The 20,929-nt window shown below is 36.2% G+C and overlaps 1 protein-coding gene across 8 annotated transcripts in view; it reads right to left on the bottom strand.

Moving 5' to 3' along the window:
* The window catches only part of ATP6V0A1 (ATPase H+ transporting V0 subunit a1), a 100,405-nt gene that overhangs the window by 40,246 nt on the left and 39,230 nt on the right, over positions 1-20,929 (bottom strand). For 3 of the 8 annotated variants that reach the window (XM_074261591.1, XM_074261583.1, XM_074261585.1), the window contains exons 1-7: positions 18,260-18,386; positions 15,443-15,604; positions 8,736-8,814; positions 7,404-7,501; positions 6,519-6,647; positions 1,425-1,528; positions 948-1,074 (exon numbers count right to left, since the gene is read on the bottom strand). In XM_074261591.1, the coding sequence (XP_074117692.1) occupies positions 948-1,074; positions 1,425-1,528; positions 6,519-6,647; positions 7,404-7,501; positions 8,736-8,814; positions 15,443-15,559 (654 nt within the window). In that variant the 5' untranslated portion in view covers positions 15,560-15,604; positions 18,260-18,386. Of the gene's footprint in view, positions 1-947; positions 1,075-1,424; positions 1,529-6,518; positions 6,648-7,403; positions 7,502-8,735; positions 8,815-15,442; positions 15,605-18,259; positions 18,387-20,929 lie in introns of those variants that run through there. The other 5 variants (XM_074261586.1, XM_074261589.1, XM_074261587.1 and 2 more) reach the window with 3 other exon arrangements.

Below are 20,929 nucleotides of genomic sequence, written 5' to 3'. Positions count from 1 at the left end.
GACTTTATGGACCATCTCTGTCACCATAACCATAAGCATGGTACAGAAAATAAGTTGCATAAGCATTTGGGTCATTTTCAGCTTAAGTGTTACAAGTCTGAAACCTCAATAAAATCAAAATTTGTCTTCTTCAGAAAGACAAAGATCAATGATTCAATAAATGTCATACTAAGTAGGAGCAGAAAGGTTTTATCAGTAAAATAAAGAATCATAGGTATTTTAAATAGTAGTCTATTGATTATTGACTCTTCATTGATGTATTTTTTTTCCCCTTATGCACTTAACTTGTTTCACTTGTACTACCAGAAATACAGTTCTACCATCCTAGTTGAGATTTGTATTTTGAACTTATCATATCAAATGCAAGATGAAAACTATCTCAAAATACATTAAAGAAAATTATTCAATTTCCCAACCAATATATTTGACAAAGTGAGAGAAAAAAAAGTCTTCATTAACTGAACAAAAAACTTGAACTCTAAACAGCTGAAACTATTAGCTTTGTGAGTTTAGAGTCAAAATAGTCCTCTTCCCTTTCTTTTGGAGTTTCTTATAAAAATCAATTTAATAGAAACAGAAATACAATTATCAAGAAATTTGCATTAGAGTATAGTAACATGCTACCAAATTAAGATTCTTCTTTTTGTTGATTTTTTGCAAAAAGGCAAATTGCTTCAGGTCCCAGATCAGTAACAGAAGATGTATGGAAGTATAAATAACTAGAAAAATTTATTTCCAATTGAAAAACCTCTGTAGTCATATCTAAGCCTCAAACCTTTTAAATACCATATGTGAGATGGAAATTACAGGGAGATAGGCTATCTTATAGCTAGAATTGAAAATAAAAGAATAAAGATCTCTTCTTTGAGATGGTCCAAGTGTTCTGCTATCATTCTGGGCCCCCTTTATAGAATGTTATTCCACAGGATACAATTTCCTTGTCTTACAGTCACAGGATCCTCCAAGGGGTTTTCAATTTCAGCTTGACGAAGGAATACATTTCCCCGGCACACTCTCCACAGCATACGCTCAAATGTAGGGAGGCGCTCCCGGTTAATCACACCAGCCACAAAGCTATGAAAAAAGGAGGAAAAAAACCCAAACAGATTAAGAACACTATTGCATTTTATAGGATGGGTAGCTTTTAAATAATTCAGCAGCTAAAATAAAACCCCTGGGACCAGACAAAACTGTAAGTAAAAAAGCTGCCAAAGTCTGATTCCTGCTATCACTCACTACAGGAACCAGAAAGAGGCTGTCAAGCAAATACATGAAATGAACCAGGGATGATTCAGCAATGTTTCTCAACAGATTCATAATGGAGCACCATTCTTGCAACAAGTAGACTCCTTACTGTATAAGTTTTCTTAAAACGGGAAGAACACACCTAAAATACAAAATAGGCATATAAGAATGATAATTACCCAAGCCGTAAGGGCGTGCCTCTTCCAATCTCACTCGGATCCAAGAGGGTTGAAGACTCCTCCAACAGGTCTGGATCCGCCATCTGCTGATGATGCAATTCAGCCTGAATTCACAAATCAATTAATATCTAATGAAAATAGTTAGTGGCATGCAGGGAACGAGGAACCAGGAGATGAGTTTGTGAAAATAAATATGAAAAAAAGAGAAGATATACACACAAAAAAGATAAATACAACACACAGAAAAGAAGGGAAGAGAACAAAGGTAAAAACAAAAGATAGCACATAACTGTCCCAGCAAGGCATCTGGGGAAAATGATTTTAGAGATAAGGAAAGAAGGGGAAAAAAAATATCACATGATGGTGACATGTATAAATCTTTTATTTAGCAGAAACTATTTTCCCTCTTTTCTATTTCCACCAAATAAGTCATGAAAGCACCAGAGAACACTTTTACAGTCACATGAAAAAGTGAAGGTACTTCCAGGGAATGATAAGGGGTAATCTGGAAATGCTCTCAAGCTGTTCTCATGCCTACAATTTCACATATGGCAAACATGGATTAGAGGGGGAAGCACTAGTCTTTAGAAGCATCTATTACTCTCTCAAACACTGTTTTGTTAACAGAAGAAATATCACTTAGTTAGCTAAACAGAGTCCAAGAGCTTCAGGACTTAAGTCCTCTACACTTGTTAAGGAGAATTTTAGGAAGAGTGGATGAATATTATGTTTATGCTTTTTAGAGTATCTTTCTTCCTTACACAGAGAAGGGATACGAAACAGCAACTGAAACACAGTAAGACTCATTTACTAGTAGAACATCTGCCCAAGAGAGAAATAAGAACTAAAAACTCATAAAGAAATTTCCTACCTTATACTAAAGTATCATGTTATGAAACCTTGACACATTCAGAAGCTCATGGAGATTTTGTAGCTTTGAAGATTCTTGGGCACACAACTTGAGAGAGGATCACTGATTCAAATCAAGTATGTAAAAGTTAAATTAAGAGTAACATAGAACCACAACATCCAGCTAACAGATTGGTATAATCAATCTCAAAATAAATTTTTATTATAATTTATATGACAAAATAAGAAAACAGACGAAGACTTCCTAGACCTAGACATGATCTTGTTTTTCCTATAGTCCTATACCTCTCCTCTTAAATCCTATCACAAAAAAGAAGCTGACTTATAAAATAAAATTATGTATCTGTTTTGATTGCTTGTAATACCAAATACCAATACACATAGCCAGTCAACTTGTTTGATCCAAATGCTGGCAGAGGAGAGGGGGAGGAGAGGAGTAAGAGTAAAACAAAGTCAGAATAGTTTGTGGTTTTTAGGTTTTTTTGTTTGTTTGTTTTTTATAAAGAGATTTGGTTTTTCCTTTTACAATTAGTTTACCACAAGTTCTGTTGATTTCCACTCACATTTATTAAATAAGCAGATGGAAGTCTCATTTTAAAAAATCTTATGATTATAACATAGTAAATGGATTTAACATTTCAAGGAGAAAAAATTTGAGAGTACATGAGATGATATTAGATGGACTAAAAGCAAAGGAAATGTTTTGAGAACTACATTAAGGAACTAACGTTATCATCAGTTAAAATTAATTGACAGGCAAAATTAATGTCTTGAGACTTGGGGCAATATAAAGGTTACATACTTTGTCATTTGTATTTAAATGATAAATCCGTGGACTGTGTATTTTAAAATCTTACCAACTGAATATTATAAAGCAGAAAGTTTTTTAAAAATCCATTTTAAAATAAAAAAGAATTTTTAAAAAATGTATGCTTAAGTATCTTGTGTTTTAAATTTAAAATAGTTCAACATTACAATCTTTTTTCCAAAAGATTCTCAGCAACATCCCTTAGTCAAACTGAGTGTTGCTCATACTGTTTATACCACCACTATCTCCACCCCCTCCTCCTCTGCTCTCTTCAAGAGAAGACCTGTCCCAAGCTATACAAAGATATTCTGGCTAAGAAAAATATAGAAAACAGCTGAAGAAACATAAAATGTTACTCAGGTATTGGACTATTGCAATACACTATGAGGAATAAGAACAACTTATCATGGATCTAAATTGGGATGAACTAGAAATCTAATTATGTTCTAGTCATTGTTTTCACTACCTCTCACTTAATAATCACAAGTCTCCAAGTCTGACTTTTAAAAGTTAAAATAAAATACTATGTTTACTGGAAAATTTGGCTGACCAATACCACTAACTGTGGGTCTTTACATCTATATCTAAGACAATGTCCTCCTTAATCTGGAACCTAACTGGTTCCTTTAATTACATTTCTTATGTCATACTCATATTCAGAGACTGAATCCCCTGATTTGCCACTACCCTCAAGGCAGATAAAGAACACAGACATCTGAGATGGCAAGAGCCTAGCAGCGATGGGATGGCAATGCTTGAAAATATAAACAGCACATTCAGTTCAAGTCCCTTCAATTTCCAACAGCGTATTGCTTCCTTTGCCACCAGCATTGAGAAAGGAATGAATTACATTTCATCATCTAACTTATTCACCCCATGTGATGATAGATGAAAAAGAAAAATAAAGAAAGCAGATGAAAAGAAAAGTTAGAAGAGAAAGAAGACAGGGATCTGCATGCCATTAACCATTACTTTTCCAGTCTTCTTTATGCTTTCATGTGCTATGGTGCTTATGGGAAAAGATTCAGAGAAATCTCTTCAGCTCTAACTCTTCTTCATAAGCAAGAAGACTGAGAAAAGGATATTTATCATTAACAAATCATTTTAAATGTTATGGAGAAGAAATGGCTAAATCAAATTTGTAATCACCATAAAGCAAAAGAATATTTAATATACCCTCATTCTCCCTCTTCCATAGCAGCCTAAAGCAGAATAATCATTTCCTGATTTAGCCATTTCTCTTTAGCCTATTAATGTGAAACATTCTTATACCAAAAATAATTGAAAAACCAATCTGCTAGTATTATAGCCCATTTGCAAATATATTTTCAGTTATGGAAGAAATCTCAAGGATCACTTTATCCCATCAACTTTTCAAGGACCCACAAAGCCCATTTTTCTATTGCATTCTTCAAACTGTGCTCCCTGCATTATCCCTGTGGGATAATAGTAGGCAAAAGACTTTACTGACAGCTTTGAATGAGTATTATGGACCAAGTACCACAATGGAGTTAGTAATACATACAGGTAAGGAATTATCTGCTCAATCAGTGTAGCTCTCAGCAAAGGGACTCCTTTCATTACTTTGAAAACACTAAGAACCTAAAAGAAAGTTATGAAAGTGTATGGGAATTGTTACCATAGCTAAGGCAACATACTGAATAGTACTTTCCATGAATAATGGAAAGGGTTTTTTTGTGTTTCTGTTGGTTAAAGGAAAAAAATGGAGAGGGGAATGTCACTTTTGATAATTGTATTAAGAAGACTTGAGAATCCTCTATTTCTCATAATGTATATTTAATACTCAGAAGTCTTAAATCACTTAATTAAAATGAAAAATCTGTACACTAATACAGAGGGGACATAAGATGTTTTTTGCTATCTTGCAAAGCTTTTGCCTTTATTTTATCGAGATACTAAGGCAGTGACTATACAATAGAAAAGTAAACAAATAAAACATTTATTATGTGCTTACTTTTTGCCAAATAGTAGGTAATTCAGGTTAAATGAACTACATATACCTGTTGCAAAAGGACTTAAACACTAGGAGAGAGGTTATCTCACTGTTCCTCACCCTTTTAAAAATGCAATGATTTGTGAGATTGGTGAGAGAAATTATTGTCAACCTTAAAAATTCACAAGTCAGTAAGCAAACTGAATGATCACAACCTAATCTTTATTAATATAAAACCAGGCTCTGCCTCACAGAAACAAAGAGGCACTTAAGTTTCAGAGATTTTTCATTACATTAAGGCGACTCAATTTGAGCCAAAGCCCTTGGTTATACTAAGGAATGTATCACATCTTGAGCAAACGCTTTTTGTGCTCTACAAAGAATTGAAAAGTCAGTTTCTCCTTCCAAGAGAGAAGTGAAAAGCAGAACTCAAAATATATGAGCTCAAAAGTGTCAGTTGCTGATGTTAAAGTTCTAAATTTAAATACTTTGCTAAGTTCCTTACAGGGCACAGGTGGTCCAAAAGAGAACCACCACCCAAAGAAAATTCTTTGGTAAAACATATAAAAAGTGTAACTAAAATAATTCATGAAATATTTTTTGCTTCAGCTAATGTCAAGAAGACCTGCACAGGGCAAGGTCATTAGCCACATTTTAAGTTACCAGAGGAAAAGTAAACATACTGGATGCTAAGACTACCCAAAGGGCAGATTAGGAGCCTGGAAACTCTCTTTAAAAATTCTTATTCTGAATTCTTTCCAATTCTTTCTTCAGCAAGCTGTTACCTGGTAACCCAGTTATCTACATTTTTAACATAGGGGTTTTTTCCATCTCTTTTCTAAGTTAAAAAATATAAAGTTTTGGGGAGATATTGGGGTCAGAAAATCTTCAAATGAAGTTGTCATGCTAACTACAAACGCACCCTTTTCAAAATTTCCAGATATTTTGAGTTCTTACACACCCTAATGAAAAACACTTGTGAAATACAACATATCAGTGCAATCACTATAACCTTCTAAGTTGAGAAAGGAACACAGAATAAAACAACTGAAGGTTTGGTGGAAGAGAGACAAGCAATGGTAAGAAGTTATGTGAATTACATTTTTTTTTACCTACATGTTGTTGCCAATATTTCCCTATTTTCTAGGCTTTCACTTTAACTGAATACTTACCTTTAAAAAAATATGTATGTGCATTTTTCAGGGAATGGCATACACTACTATTCTAAATATCCCCTTCATAATCTGATATGAAAAACTGCAAATAATAAAAATATCCAAAAATATGGCTGGCTGTGTACTGCATGAAAAATGGAACATAATTTGAAGTTTCTCCAACTAAAATGAGGTGTAAAAAAATGACTGTTTCAAGACAGCAACTGAAAATAATCATTAGAATAAAATATGGCCCACTTTTGGCAGGTAAAACATCAGCTGCTCAAAGAAACAAACAATAGTCTGACCTCATCAAAAAACTGCTGAGTTTTTCGAAGTATAAATTTTAATTCCGTCAGTTCCAGGAAATTTTTCTTCAAAGCTTCCTGATTTGTGTTGATTTCTTTCAGTTCATTTTCAATCTTCTCAAAGTTTGCCTAAGAAAAAAAGGGACATGTTAACTCACCATAAAGTCAGTATATTTGTCCTGTGTGTTCAATGGGATTCAGTCCTGTATAATTACTATTTCCAATGTAAATTCAAAGATATTCTGCCACTATTCTCAAAATACTAACATTTCACTAAAGTAATTCTAACTGAAGACTAATGTTTAAAATCCTTTTGTTCAGCCTTACTACAATCAGTTCTCAATTAACATAAATAAACCTTTCCATAGACTTTTCTCCTCTCTGGGTTTCATGTGATTCTGCCCTCTCCAAAGCTCTTCTTCTCCCTCTTTCTCGAAGCAGGAGACCCCTGATCTGGGGCTACACTGCAACCACTTCCACTGGGCTCCTGCTGGGGAGTTGGATTTGCATAATATGAGTTGATATAAAGCAAGAATTATGTGTATCTACTAAGTAAGCTCAACAGAATACATATGAACATCATTAACATTGACTCTGTGATTGTTCTGTTCAAAGAAGGTGAGCGTTATTTAACAGGAATGAGCATTTTATAGTTTATACATCATTTACTTATACACACACACACATTTGCGTATTTATTTATTTAGCTATAAACATGAATTCTGCATCAGACACCATATAGATCAAATTAAACAGTTCAGACTTTGGCCTCAAGGAGCTTACTATCTATATACCACACAGACAAGAAAAGACTAAGCTTTCCTTTGTCCCATCCCCAATAATATCTGTGCACAGCCAAAAGAAACTTTCCATAAGGATGTTTACCTCAAGATCAATCATATCCCGGGGGAAAGGCACTTCTGGGTTTTCACCAGTGTCCATGATAAGGATATTAGCTTTTCTTATCTCCTTCTCAACAAACCCTAAAAGGACAGAAGCAGAACACTTACAATCCATCTGCATATGCGTGGAATAGATAATATTTAAGCACAAACCAAAAAGAAGTTTCTTTGACACAAGAAAAGTGAGAAATGAAAATCAGTTTGTTTGTTTTTTTTAAATATTCTTTTCCTGTTATAAAAGCTCCACTGCAGCACAGTTGCTGTTAAATTCTCTTTAACCACAACAGGTAATTTAGTCCAGACTTAGAGTTTCAAATGCATTTGCTACTTTTTGTGAATAGAATTCATATAGAATACAAAATACCAGAATCATCAAAAGAATCAATAAGACTGAAACTATAAGAAGAAAAAGAAAACTGAATATAGTATCAGAAGACCTTATCAAATCCTGGACCTTTACTAGTTGTGTGCCTGTGGACAAGTTAAAGCTTCTGAATCTCAGTTTCTTCATTTATAAATGAAAATAGTAACACTTGCTCTAACTAATTCCGTAGGCTAATATAAGGAAAGAGCTTTTTAAACCATTAAGTGATAAATGGAAACTATTAATGATCTGTGTGAATCTCACTTAAATCTAAGATTATTCTGGCTTACCAATATTGCTCAGAGACTCAGATTCAGAGAAAAAGTGTTTATTGGAATAAAGCCCTTAATACATGTGATAGTAAAACAGATCCCTATGGAAAGAATATCAATTAATTTGAAAAGTTGGTGAGTATTATGCATTTAAACAGCAGATCAAACTGGGGGAAAATGCTATTAAACACCAACTAAAAAAATCAAATAAAAGTATGGTTGGTTCAGTGCTCAGAGATAACTACTGAAATTTAAGAGTGCAGCATAAAGAGAATATCAGACAGGAAGAGCAATAAACTAATTAAAACTAATATTAAAAAAAAATACTTGCCTTAAAGTCATGGCAAACTTTGTTTATGAAATGACTGCAGGACATGGAATTCGATTTACAGAATTCTTGTACATCTCAAGACTTACCTCAGACTCCTATACTGTCCTCTGCACAATGATAAAGCAATTTATCAGTATTTAAGTTGAGTATTATTTAAGGAATATACATACTTCTCATATGCAATAGAATATAAATAATATTCCAAACATTAAATTTAAGAAAATAGATAAGATTTTCTTTTTTGAGATGAGGAGGGGCTAATGTGGTTTTTTGTTTTTTTGTTATACCAGACTTTTTTAAAGCTACAATAATTAAAGAATTATTGAGACAAGATAAGAAATCACATACGGAGTTTCCGATCCATTTCTTCACATCTCCGAACTTCATTGACAAATTTTCGTTGAAATACATTCACATCTGGATTTAACTGAAAGACAACACAAAAAAAGAGAAATAAACAGTCAAATGTCACAAAGGTTCCCCCTCAACCCAACTTCTCAAGTGATACATATACTGGAAAACCGAAAACTCCACCTTGGGCTAGATAATATAATACACTTCACTAACAAGATCTTCTACTAAAACATATGAAATACTCTGGCCAGCCATAACAACCGTAACAATTAAAGGTATAAAGCGTCTTTTTTCACTGCAGCAATGTGACTAAAAAGAAAAACCCCAGCCTACCATCTCTCAATTCAGAGGCACAATGAGCACAAAAATGCAGGCCACTGACTTAAATTAAGTTTCTTTTTCTTTCCTTCATTACGCCATAAGCAGAAACAGTGTGGGGAAAAGCATTGATATAAGGTGAAATTCAAGTCGGGTTTAACTTCATCAGGTTTAACTTCACATTTATTAAATTGGCAAGATGATAAAAGAAAAGGAGTCAGGGTTGGGTGAAGTGGAAAGACAGACATACATATTATTAGTGGAGGTGTGAATTGGTTTAATTACTCTGGCAAATGATTTTAAATTATTTGATAAAAATCACAAAAATATAAATACCATTTCACTTTTTGTGGCAGCAAAAAAACAGAAACAAAGTAAGTACCATGATCAATTTAAGGAGGGATAAAAAAGTTATTATAGTGAGCGGAAGAGTGAATTTATTAGAGAGGTATCACAGCATAATTTCATAATTTTCTCCTCTCTCCTACATGCTGCTGCTAATGTGTATAGGAATGAAGGTAGTAGATAGATAGATAGATAGATAGATAGATAGATAGATAGATAGATAGATAGAGATAGATAGATAGAGTGAGCTAAGACTAAGGTTTAGAAGATTAAGATTGGAAATATGATAGGGAGATAAGAGGTTTACCAAGAGAAAAGGACAGTGTAGAGTTTAATTGGTTCAATAATGGGTCAAGATGGGAAAGAGAGAAGAGTGTAGTTAGTTCAAGGTGATGTGCCAGAAGAAAACTAAGGGATAGAGGTATTGGGGGTCATGGTATGGACAAAAAACAGGCTTTGGTTTTAGAAAGCAAAAGGAGAGGTGGTATGCTAATAAACTGTAATCAATAAGAGAATTTCAGAGTCAATGGAAATGGTGCATCTGTGGGTAATGGCAAGATCAAGGGTATGATCTTGGCTGACGTGGGATGGAGGAATAGATCATGGAGAATAAGTAAGTTGAGAAACTAGGAAGTTAAGATTACTTGAGGAAATAGCAATATGTATGTTGAAAATTTCTGGTATGAGGGAAGTTGGTGAGAAGAAAATAATGAGTCAAGTATTGAACTCATGAAGGAAAGAAGGAAAGCATACTGGAGATTGATAGACAACAGTGACCATGAGATATTACTGGTTAATAGTGACAGGAGAACCTGGGATTAGCAACGAGGAGCAAAGATTATTCTAACTCCCCCACCTCGACCAAAGGTGAAGGGAAGACATGAGTAAAAGTGAAGCCAGTGTTGGAAAGGGCAGCTGGGGAGGAAATGAAACTTTAAACAATATAGGACCAGACTTGCAAGGCCTGTTGTCCTGTCCCAGTGGCTTACACTTCTGCAGCTAGGTGGCGCAGTGGATAGAGCACCAGCCTTGAATTCAGAAGGACCAGAGTTCAAATCTGATCTCAGACACTTAACACTTCCTAGCTGTGTGACCCTGGGCAAGTCACTTAATCCCAGCCTCAGGAAAAAAAAAGAAAAGCAAAGAAAAAGAAATGAGAGAGGAAAATCTATATGGGTAATGATAAGAATGTAGGCTTCATGGAAAAGTTAGCACCTAAGTTTGTCTTTTGGAAAGGAAGGAATTTTAGCAAGGCATGTCAGTAGAAAAGAAGGAAAGGATAAGAATGGAGGATGATAATTTCACTACAAAATGGACTATATGACATGGGGTAATATAATTTGTGAGGACAGGAATATCAGAACCTTTTGGGAGACTTGGAACTGGTTGGCTATAGGAAATAAAGAAGAGGAAGAATCAAAGATGACCTTGAAGTTTCAAGACATAGTCACTGGGAACTTACTGTGGAACTGATTCAGGCAACACCTAAAGGATACCAGGGTAAAGAAGTTGAGATAGAGACAGGTTCTGGGAGGGAAGATAAGTTCAATTTTAGAAAGATTAAGTTTTAAGATACTAGGTATATATCTTGAGGGCAGATAAAGATATGGGACTTGGAGATCTGGGGAAAGGTTCAAGCTGGATTTGTAAAATTGGGAATCTTCAGGATAAGATTGGAGATATGGAAGTGGATGAAATAAGAAGGAAGAGTGCTACAAAAAGAAAGCTAATGACAGAACACTGAAAGACCATCCATGTTTTAAGAACTAGAAAAGAAAGGAGCAGAGATATAGGAGAAACTATAAGTACAGTGATAGCATAACCAAGACAAGAAAGAATCACAGATGAGGCCATAGTCAACTGTTATAGAGAGGAAAAAACTGATAAGTTGTCCCCTGGGAGATTGTAAGTTTCTCAAGGACAAGGATTGTTTACTTTTTACATTTGTATACAAAGTGATTTTAACATAGTAATTCAATAAATTGCTTACTGAATTCAAATGAGAACTAAAAAAAAAAAAAAGATGATTGAATAATTGACTACCTATTACACATACTATATTCTGTGTAAAGTAAGATAATCAGATACGAAACAACTGTCTGTACATGTATACGTATATTGTAGTTAATTTATACTTTAACATATTTAACATACATTGGTCAACCTGCTATGGGGGGGGGGGTGAGAAGGAGGGGAAAAATTAGAACAAAAGGTTTGACAATTGTCAATGTTGTAAAATTACCCATGCATATATCTGGTAACTATTAAAAAAAAAAAAAAAGAAAGAAAGAAATAACATGATAAATACAAAAGTATGGGAAGACTTATATGAACTGATGCAAATGAAATATTTAGAGCCAGGAAAATAACATGCACAATAACTGTAACAACACACATGAAAAGAACAGTCACTGCAAAACAACTCAATGTTGTGAAAATATAAAAGTACAAGTTAGGATTCAAGGACAAGATATATGAGAAGATATCCTTTGCAAAGGTGGAGGGATTTCATAGATGTGAACACTGTATATATTAGATTTTTTTTTTCTTTTGATGCATGGATCAATTTTGTCTGATTTTTTTTTTAATCTTTTGCAAAGAATAGCTCTCTGGAAAAAGGAAAACAAGGTATAGAGAAGGAAATCAGATAAAAAAAGACATTCATAAAATTATCCTTTTTAAAAAAAAAAAGGAATGATAAAAAGGAAATATAGAGAAAGAAGAGATTTTCTTTGATAGTAGTTATCTTCATATAAAAGGTTACTAGCAGGTTGGTTAAGGCCTTTAAGGATATGTAGGATTTGATTGGTAAAGATGGGGTGGAGGAAGAAAAATTAGAATGTTCTTGGTAGAGGGAATAAAAAAGAATAAGATTTATTTAGACAGAGAAGAACAGATAATCTGATTTAGTTGGACAACAAGGTATATGTAACAAAGTAGTTGAAAATAATATCTTGAAATGTAGATTGAAATTAAGACCGTCAGGGATTTTGAGTGCCAGGACCTCTTTTGATAAAGGAATATCACTCAAGATTTATGTGCAAAGCAGTAACTCGATCAAACTAGTAATGTAGAAATATTAAAGGAAAACATCGAAGGAAGATGGAGGCTAGTGCAATTATCCAGAGGATGGTTAATAGCGAGAATTAAAGGAAGGTGTAAGATTAAGAAAAAATATGAAAGAAGATTCCACAAGACCAGGAAAGATGACAAGTGTAGAAATTATAAAGAGGAGGAAGCTGAAAACAACTCGGCCCTTTGAATCATTTCCATTCTTAAAATGGAAGAATGGTAGTGTTGTTAGCATCTATTAGGGAAGTAAGGATATCCTGCTTGAGAATGGGATAATGAATTCACTTTTAGATAGGCTGAATTTGAGTGAAGGAAGGTGGCACTGGAATATCCAAGTAGAATTGCCAATAAAACAAAAATTTAATAATGGAAGTCAGCCATAAATAGCAAATAGGTAAAGCCTTGGGAATTAATAAGAATATTGACAATATGTGTAAGTAAATGACAGAACCTGGGGAAAGTCCCCATTTAGTTTGGGAAAAAGAGGAAAAGTTAGCCATGGATATAGAAAAATAATAGAGAAGTGGAAAGAAAACTTCTTGTTGTAAAAACCAAATAGAATTTTCAAATGCTATTGACAAGTCAAAAAAGATTTTATTAAATGCTGTTGGCAGATCAAAAAGAATAAAGATTAAAAAATAGTTACTGGTTTACTGGTTATTTGACCTACATAGAATATGGGACACTGCTCACAGCATGAAGCCTATCATGATTAACCTTCATTTTGATAATTTTTGAATGCTAACATAGCCACAACACTTATCTATTAAGTCTGTACTATTTTATACTGCTTAATTTTAGATATGTATTTCCTTTTTCGGGAGACTAGGCTGCAAGATTTTTGGAGCATGATTTCTTGCTCTTGAGAACAAAATTATCTGGTTTCTCTTATATCCTCTCCTGGTACTTCTTACAATGCTTCTAACATAGAAGATGCTCAAAGCAATTTACTTACATATGTTCCCTACACCTAACTTCCTCAGTGATAAAAGTGAAATGAAAAACATCTTGTATGGAAGAATTTAGAAGAAAAATAATTATAGCTTGTTGGAGTCTGTGTCAGTAAAGAAATAGTTAATTCTTAGTTTTAATGAAGCTAATGGATCAACCCTATATGGGTTAGTTTCCTTCATTCTGTTCCACAAAAAAAATACAAACTTAATACAGAGCAATTTTCTCAAAAAAAAAAAAAAAAATTATATATATATATATATATATATATATATATATATATATATATATATATATATATATATATATATATCAGAGAGAGAGAGAGAGAGAGAGAAATTATAAACATTCAGGGGAAAACCTATCAAGAACAAAGATAGAACTAATTCTATAAACAGCAGTATTATCTTTGGGGTTTTTTTTGTTTTTGTTTTTTTTAACTCTTTGAATCCCCCTCTCAATTCTGCAAAAGTCAGTGACTTGGTTGGGATTTAGTTTTGAAAAGTTTGGACATGACAATACTCCTAAGCACTACCCAAAAGAAAAAGACAGTGCACTTATGAAGTTACAGAATCTTATAGGAACTGAGAACTCATTTGATTTAACATACCATTCAAATCAAAAATTTTCTCTACATCATCACTCTCAGGATGAAGATTTGTAAGTTCCAATTTGCCAAGTCTCAGGGAAAATTTTTGAGACTTCTACCTCCTTGAGTTAAAATTTCAGGCTGACCTTGATGTACTTATTTATAGATAACTGAAGACATCTATACTGTTCCTGACTCTCTTTCCCCCATTTTGTCTCGAGAATTAGTAACATTTCTTTTGCTATTCTTACTATTCTTTCACAACTGTTCAACCTAGCATATACTTTTACAATTTTTATCTCAGTATTATCTCAATATTTCAGAGTATTTTCCTCCTAATCTCTCAAATTTCAGTTTAAAACCTTCTTGGTAAAGTCAATTTGCCAAAAAATTACTGCTAAATATTACTCCTAGCCTTGACTAATACCAAATCCTTCTCTTACTTTCAAGAAAGCCATAATTTTAGAATGCTAAGTCATGAATAGAACACTAAATCTCATCCCTTGATGCTACAGATATAGACAGATATTCACTTCCTAAACTATCTTTTTTTTTCTTCTAAAGAAAAAAAATTCCACTCAGTTGAAAAAAATTTTAAGACTCCTAATTACAACCCCAAACTTATGTGTTCATATACTCTTTCACAATTCACACAGCCAATATTCTATTTCAGGTCCTCATTCACTTCAAAGGTGGACTATTGTAAAAATCTCCTAAATAGTATCCTTAATCCTTGGGACAGGCCTCTCTCCAATGCCTCCTCCTGATAACACAGATGCAAATGTGATTTTCTTTAAAATAAGGTTCTGACCATTTCTCCCTATACAAATTCCAGATGTTCCTTATATCCTCTAGGATTAAATATAACAATCTGAACCCAACCTATTTCTCCAGTTTCATAATATATGATTCTCCTTCCCCTATCCCGTTCTTCCTCTGTTCTTCACCTGTGGCATTCCATGATTTACCTCTATAACTTTGCCTTGGCTGTCCCCTTGCTTAAAATGCAGTCTATCTTCATGTAGTTCTTATAGAATCCATTTCCTTCAAGATACAATTAAAGCATTACCTTCTTCACAAGCCTCTTTTGATTCCAACTACTAGTGTTCTCTATCTTTCTTTTATTAATTTTGTACTTAATTATATATAGTTATTCTCTGTATGTATGTGTGTATCCTTGAGAGTAGTTATTTCTTTTTTTGTCTTTATAATCTCAACATTTAGCACACTGACTGAACATAGTAAGCACTTAATGAAAAAGCATGCTTAATGATTGAAAGATCTTATATTCATTATATAAGGACTAAGCAACCATCATTTTTAAAATAGCAGGGTTGAAATAAATGATCCCTGAATTTTAGCTCCAAGATTTGATTTAGTGAATACAAGACTTCAATAAACAGACAGAAAGCCCAGAGGTACTTACATCCCGGAACTGAACCTTCCCAAGTTCTCCCAATTCACTGACACAACAATAAGCAGCTTCAGACTGTAGAAAAAGCTGTGCCAATGTCATCTCTTCACTTCGGAAAAGCTCCCCCATGTTGGCAGGAAAGTTCCAGCAACTAAATTACTGGATTTTGTTGACCTGAAACAGAAAAATAGAACATTGTCCTGGGACAAGGAGCACAAACTAGTTGGGCAGAGTAACTATTGCTTTGTCCCCTTCTCTCCTTAGTCTTTTACAACATCAGTTTTTATATCTGTTTCAAAAGCCAGAAAAGGAGAAGGAACAAAGACAGTTATGGAAACCTGTGCTGTATGAATGTCATTTCCTGGGTAGTTAACATCAGGTTAAAATGGCAAAGTCTTGTGCTTAATATTGTTGCTATTTGTCCTTTGTTCTCAACATGGGCCATGACAACAGGGAGGGGATGCCATGAGGTGAAAGTGAATTGGATTTAAGGGAGGGAGGTCTGTGCAAGGAAGGCCATCTGCCTCATTTTCCACTCCAGAGCCACCTGGGTCTAGTGGCAAAATATAAATCAAGACAACTGGAGATGGCCCTGGATGAAATTCAAGCTTTTTTAAGCTAAGGTCTCCAACAGGTCTCAATTTTATTTATTTATTAAGATTAGCTAGCAATCGAGGCAAAGAATCTCTTCTTTAGCCTAATTCAAAAAAAAAAAAAATCTAAATATGAAAACTGAATCTAAATATCATGCAGTTCCTATTCAGTGTACACTACAAAAAGAACAAATCTTCAATGTTATTAAATCTCTAAAATCTTATGACGTAATCTAGTTGTGTCTAGAGAATGAAAAATATAAGAAAATGATGGAGGGATACATCTAGCATAGGACTGCTAGTTAAGAGCTACTGAATAATACCTCTACAAACTTTTCTTTAAAAAGGCTGATGGAAATATATGCTCAGTCACGTATGTCACAGTATCTAAATCTCTTTTCAACTAAATTGTAACCAAAACAGGACAACTTCATTCCACTGACCAAAAGGAATTGATAGTTTTCCTCTCTATATTTTGATAACGTCTACTACCTTGATTAACAGAGATCTTTGTGTTTCTAAAAAGGTTTTTGGTTTTGTTAAAGTAGAAGTTAAAATTCCTACTCTAATAACCCTTTAAAAAAGAAAAAAAGAAAAAGAAAATGATCAAATGATCATTAAGGAGGCCTTGTGCTTAAACCACTAAGTACAAAAAAAGAACCAACTTGCAGGTTAAGGAGAATCACTTTGAAGAGCCACATTTAAACAGGAGCAGATTCATTAATGAAAATGCATCTTTATTGGACCAGATGGTTCAAGTCTCCTACAGCCAAATGAAGCGATCTAAATATATTCTAAACTAAATTATGATACAAACTAAACTAAAATACATACTGCCATCAGTCAAAGTACCTTATGGATCAACAAAGGTTTCATTTTTTGCAGGCTTTGTTTTGAGAAGTATCACACTGGAGCTATCAGTGGTCCTGAAATGTCTATCTTTAAAATCCCTAAGAATGACTATAACCACAGCCTATTATGCTGTTATTTTAAAATTTCATGGTTACAACCTCATTTTATGCTGCAAATATAATTTGCAATAGGGGCAAGGTATACTCTCTTCATTGAAGAAGCCACGAAAAGCTTTTCAGAAAAAAATAAATTTTAGTATTTTGGATGAAGGAACCTTTTGTCGTTTTGATGTTGGAGACAGCCAGAAACACCCTAGACATATATTTTTGCAAGAGTTCCCAAGAACGTTTTCGCATCTGTCCTTCTGTAACTAGAGTTTATGTCCAGGTAACTCCCTAATGACCTCAAGGTCCAACGTCTTGTTTCTCAGCAGGTCAACCCCCAAACCCTCCAAAGACGGCTGCCTCCTCTTCACATGACTTCCCCTTTCTATACACTCTAAAGGGTCTTGGATTCTTCCACCTCTAAACACACACACACACACACACACACACACACACACACACACACACACACACAGCAGTAAAATTACCCCGGGGGGCTCCGTACGGGGTCTGCCTGGAAGGGGTTGAGATGAGTTTGGCAGCCTTTCTCCCAAGTAGACAAGTACAGGGAACAGAAGACCAGCCCTTTCCCAATGAAGTGTCAATCAACCAGACTCGCCGAAGAGTCACGGGTGGGAGGGGGTGGGGAAGGAAGGGAGGCGCTAGAGAGATGTCTCCTTCCGAATCCCATATGCACCTGTTCTATGGATCCTTCCCCCAGCTATCTGGAGGCTGGAGGAAGAGCACGGGTGCCTGTGCGAATGTAGTTCGGCAATTAATTTGCTCGCCTTTTCGGTCTTCAAGGGTGGGGGAAACAAGCCACTGTCCCTATGAAACCAACTCGGTTCTTTAGACTGAGGACAGACGGGAGGGGTGAAGACAAGGAAAGAGGGAGGGAGAGAATAAAGGGCGAAAGAGCAAAGGAGAGAATAGAGGAAATTTGGCGGAGAGGTGGCAGGGTAAGACGGCAGGGTGAGGAGGGCTTCTCCCCAGTTGGACTCGAGGGGCTTAGCACCCCACCTTTGTTCCTCGGCCTCTCCAAGCCCTTCCGCTTTCCCATTCGCCGCAGACCTCGGAGGCCCCCGGAGGGTCGGATGGGGAATTAGCCTTCACTTCCTCGAACCTCCCCTCCCCGGATCCCAACCCCTCCCCCACCCCGAGGACTATCAGCCCCATCCCCTTCAGCTGAAGAGGCGGCGGAGTCGGCGCCCCCCTCGGTGGCTATTTCCTACCGCCATTTTACCCGTAGCCACCGCTTTGCTCCGTGGCCGATTCCTTACCGTCGCCGCAGCCGCAGCCGCCGCCACCGTCGCCGCAGCTACCGCAGAATCACTTTGCAGATTCGGCAGCTCGGGCTAAGCAACCCGGCCCCCTCCCGCGTGCGTGCGTGGGCGTGCGTGCGTCACCACAGCAAACCCGCCCCCCTCCCCGTCTCCGCCGGGTTGTGTCGCTCCCGCTGGCCAATGAGGAGCGGCTGGGCTGAGAGTGCCGCAGTGCGGGGTCACGTGCCCGCGCTCCGCCGCAGCCCCTCGAGGCCTGAAACCATTTTGTTTGCTCGGTTGAAGAGGAGGAGAGAGAGGAGGAGGAGGAGGATGGATCCTTGAAGGGAAAATCAAGGGTGGGCTTGGAAGGGACTAGTTATCTGATTCTCCTCGCGCGCCCCGTCTCCATCTGTGTACTGTACCCTGAGGCTCCCATTTGGCAGGCCAGTCCCCAGGGTCGAGCGGCCAGCTGTCAAGCCTCGGCCCTCTCGCGGACCCCAAGTTATCTTCCTAAATAGGGGTGTCGCTCTTTGCCCAGTTGTGGCAGTTCTGGCGGTCGCCTAATGCACGTGAGCCCGTCCAGCCCAGACAGAGGAGAGCCTAGGGAAGGAAACTAGAACTCAGATCCTCCCCTCCACCTCATAAACTCGCCATGACGTTCCTACCGGCACCCCTTCTCTCATTTATCTTCCGGATAGTTCAAAATCCACCTTCCTTCCATTATAGAAGAATGAAAAAAGACAAGCCACAAAATTACAAGCCACACGCAGTTTGAGTCGTTTTTCACTTCTGAGGTGGCTTTTTTTATGGGACCATTTTACCATTGACGTTGGAGAGACTTAAAGGATAGCCTGTAAAAACTGGAACCACATGCGGAAGAGCAAGCAGAACTGGTTTCTTCTTCTCCGTGGGTGGTGAAAGCTGCATGACGTTTGGATGTAGTGAGGGTATAGTTTTGTTTTGTTTTCCCCCAAGTAAACGCAGGATGCAGTTGAAGAATTGAGAAGCTAGAGTATCTTTTTTTTTTTTTTTTTTTTTTTTTGCTGAGGTAATTGGGGTTAAGTGACTTGCCCAGGGTCACACAGCTGGGAAGTGCTAAGCGTCTGATATAAATCTCTTAATTACTCCCACAGAATAGCCATACCTTAGCTGTCCTGGCTCAAAATTATCCCTGTCATGTGCCTCTCTTTTTCCTCTGGGATAAAAGAAAAGACCTCCAATCTGGCATTTCAAGCTGAATTTATAATCTGGATTTCTCCTCAGCTTTCTAGTTTTATTTCATTATATTCCCTCTTTATATGCTCCAGTCAAACTAGCTGGCTAACTTCCCCATATCTATCGTTCTGTACCTTTAGAGTTCAAGTGGTACTTCCTGAAAAAACTCCTAGCATTCTTCAGTTAAATTTCACTTACTCTGAAGGCTTTTCTATCAGTTATTAGCAATTTCTCCTTGGAATTATTATGTAATTAATGCTGGTTAACTTGTATATGTTTGAGTCTACTCAGTTAAATATAGACACATGAGAGGCAGGAACTGCTTTTGCCTCTGTTTCCCCTCGAATAATGCCTTGTATAGAATAGGAACTTAATACATGTTTGATTCCCAGATAGAGTTATTCACTCCATCCATACGTTCTCATTCTCCGTGATTTTTGTCTATGGAGGATTCCATAAATCTTTAGTAGAGAATCAATCCAAAGATCTAAGTAAAGGCCATCTTCTGCTTTTACTATTTCACAGATGCCAGTGCAACCCCTGACTTGGCCACTGATTATCTCTTGTTCTTTTTATATGACCAGTTTATACCCTTTTTTAGTTATATATGTATCCTTAATAATTCAACAAAGCAACTATGGTACGGACACCCTATGCTAGAGTTACAAAGGCAAATACAAAATCACCCCTGCTTTCAAGGAGCTTACATAATACTTGGGGTGAAACGGCATGTACATAGATAAATAAAATATAAAATTGCTGAATTTGTTGACAGTGGAAGTTTATTGTCTGAATGCTGTGGAGAATGATGTAGTAAAACTAGCCTTGTATAAGGAGTAATAGCTGGTAGCAGTTGACATGGGATATTGAACAGTAACAAACAATGGAATCAGGAAAGGCATCAAGAGATGACACTTGAATGATTTTTAAAAGTGAAGAAAACATTTAGCCATCAGGCAGGATTAGCTTGTGCACTGAGGTACAGAGGTGGGGACAGTGAAAAGGCTGGTTTGGCTCTAACATATAACAGTGCTATCAAACTTAAAAGGGGATCCCTGCTGGCTGCACATTGACTAGTTCCTGCACATGGCAGTTTTGCTTTAATGTGACATGCTTTAAATGACAGAGAAACTTGTATTTTATCCTGGTGGCAATAGAGAGCCACAGAAACGTCTTGAGCAAAGAAGTGATCTCCTTAGACTTATGCTTTAGAAATAATGAAAAGACTCTGGAGGATAGATTAGAGACCGGAGAAATGAGTCAGCATCCTCAAATAGGCAAGATCTAAATTCTTCTCTTTCTAGTATGCAAATAGCAGTTATTTGCAATAAGATAATGGCTTCCGAGGTGGAAGGGAATTTAGAAGCCTTTAAATCCAGCCCACTCATTTTGAGATTAAGGTGCAGAAAGGTTAATACTAAGGTAAGGTTGGAGCCCAAGTCCTTCTTAGCTTCAAGTGTCCAGTTCACTACA

This window comes from Sminthopsis crassicaudata, chromosome 4 (assembly GCF_048593235.1).
Source record: "Sminthopsis crassicaudata isolate SCR6 chromosome 4, ASM4859323v1, whole genome shotgun sequence".
NCBI classification, from domain to species: domain Eukaryota; kingdom Metazoa; phylum Chordata; class Mammalia; order Dasyuromorphia; family Dasyuridae; genus Sminthopsis; species Sminthopsis crassicaudata.
The sequence above is the reverse complement of the archived record's forward strand: the minus strand, read 5'-3'. Positions and strand labels throughout refer to the sequence as shown.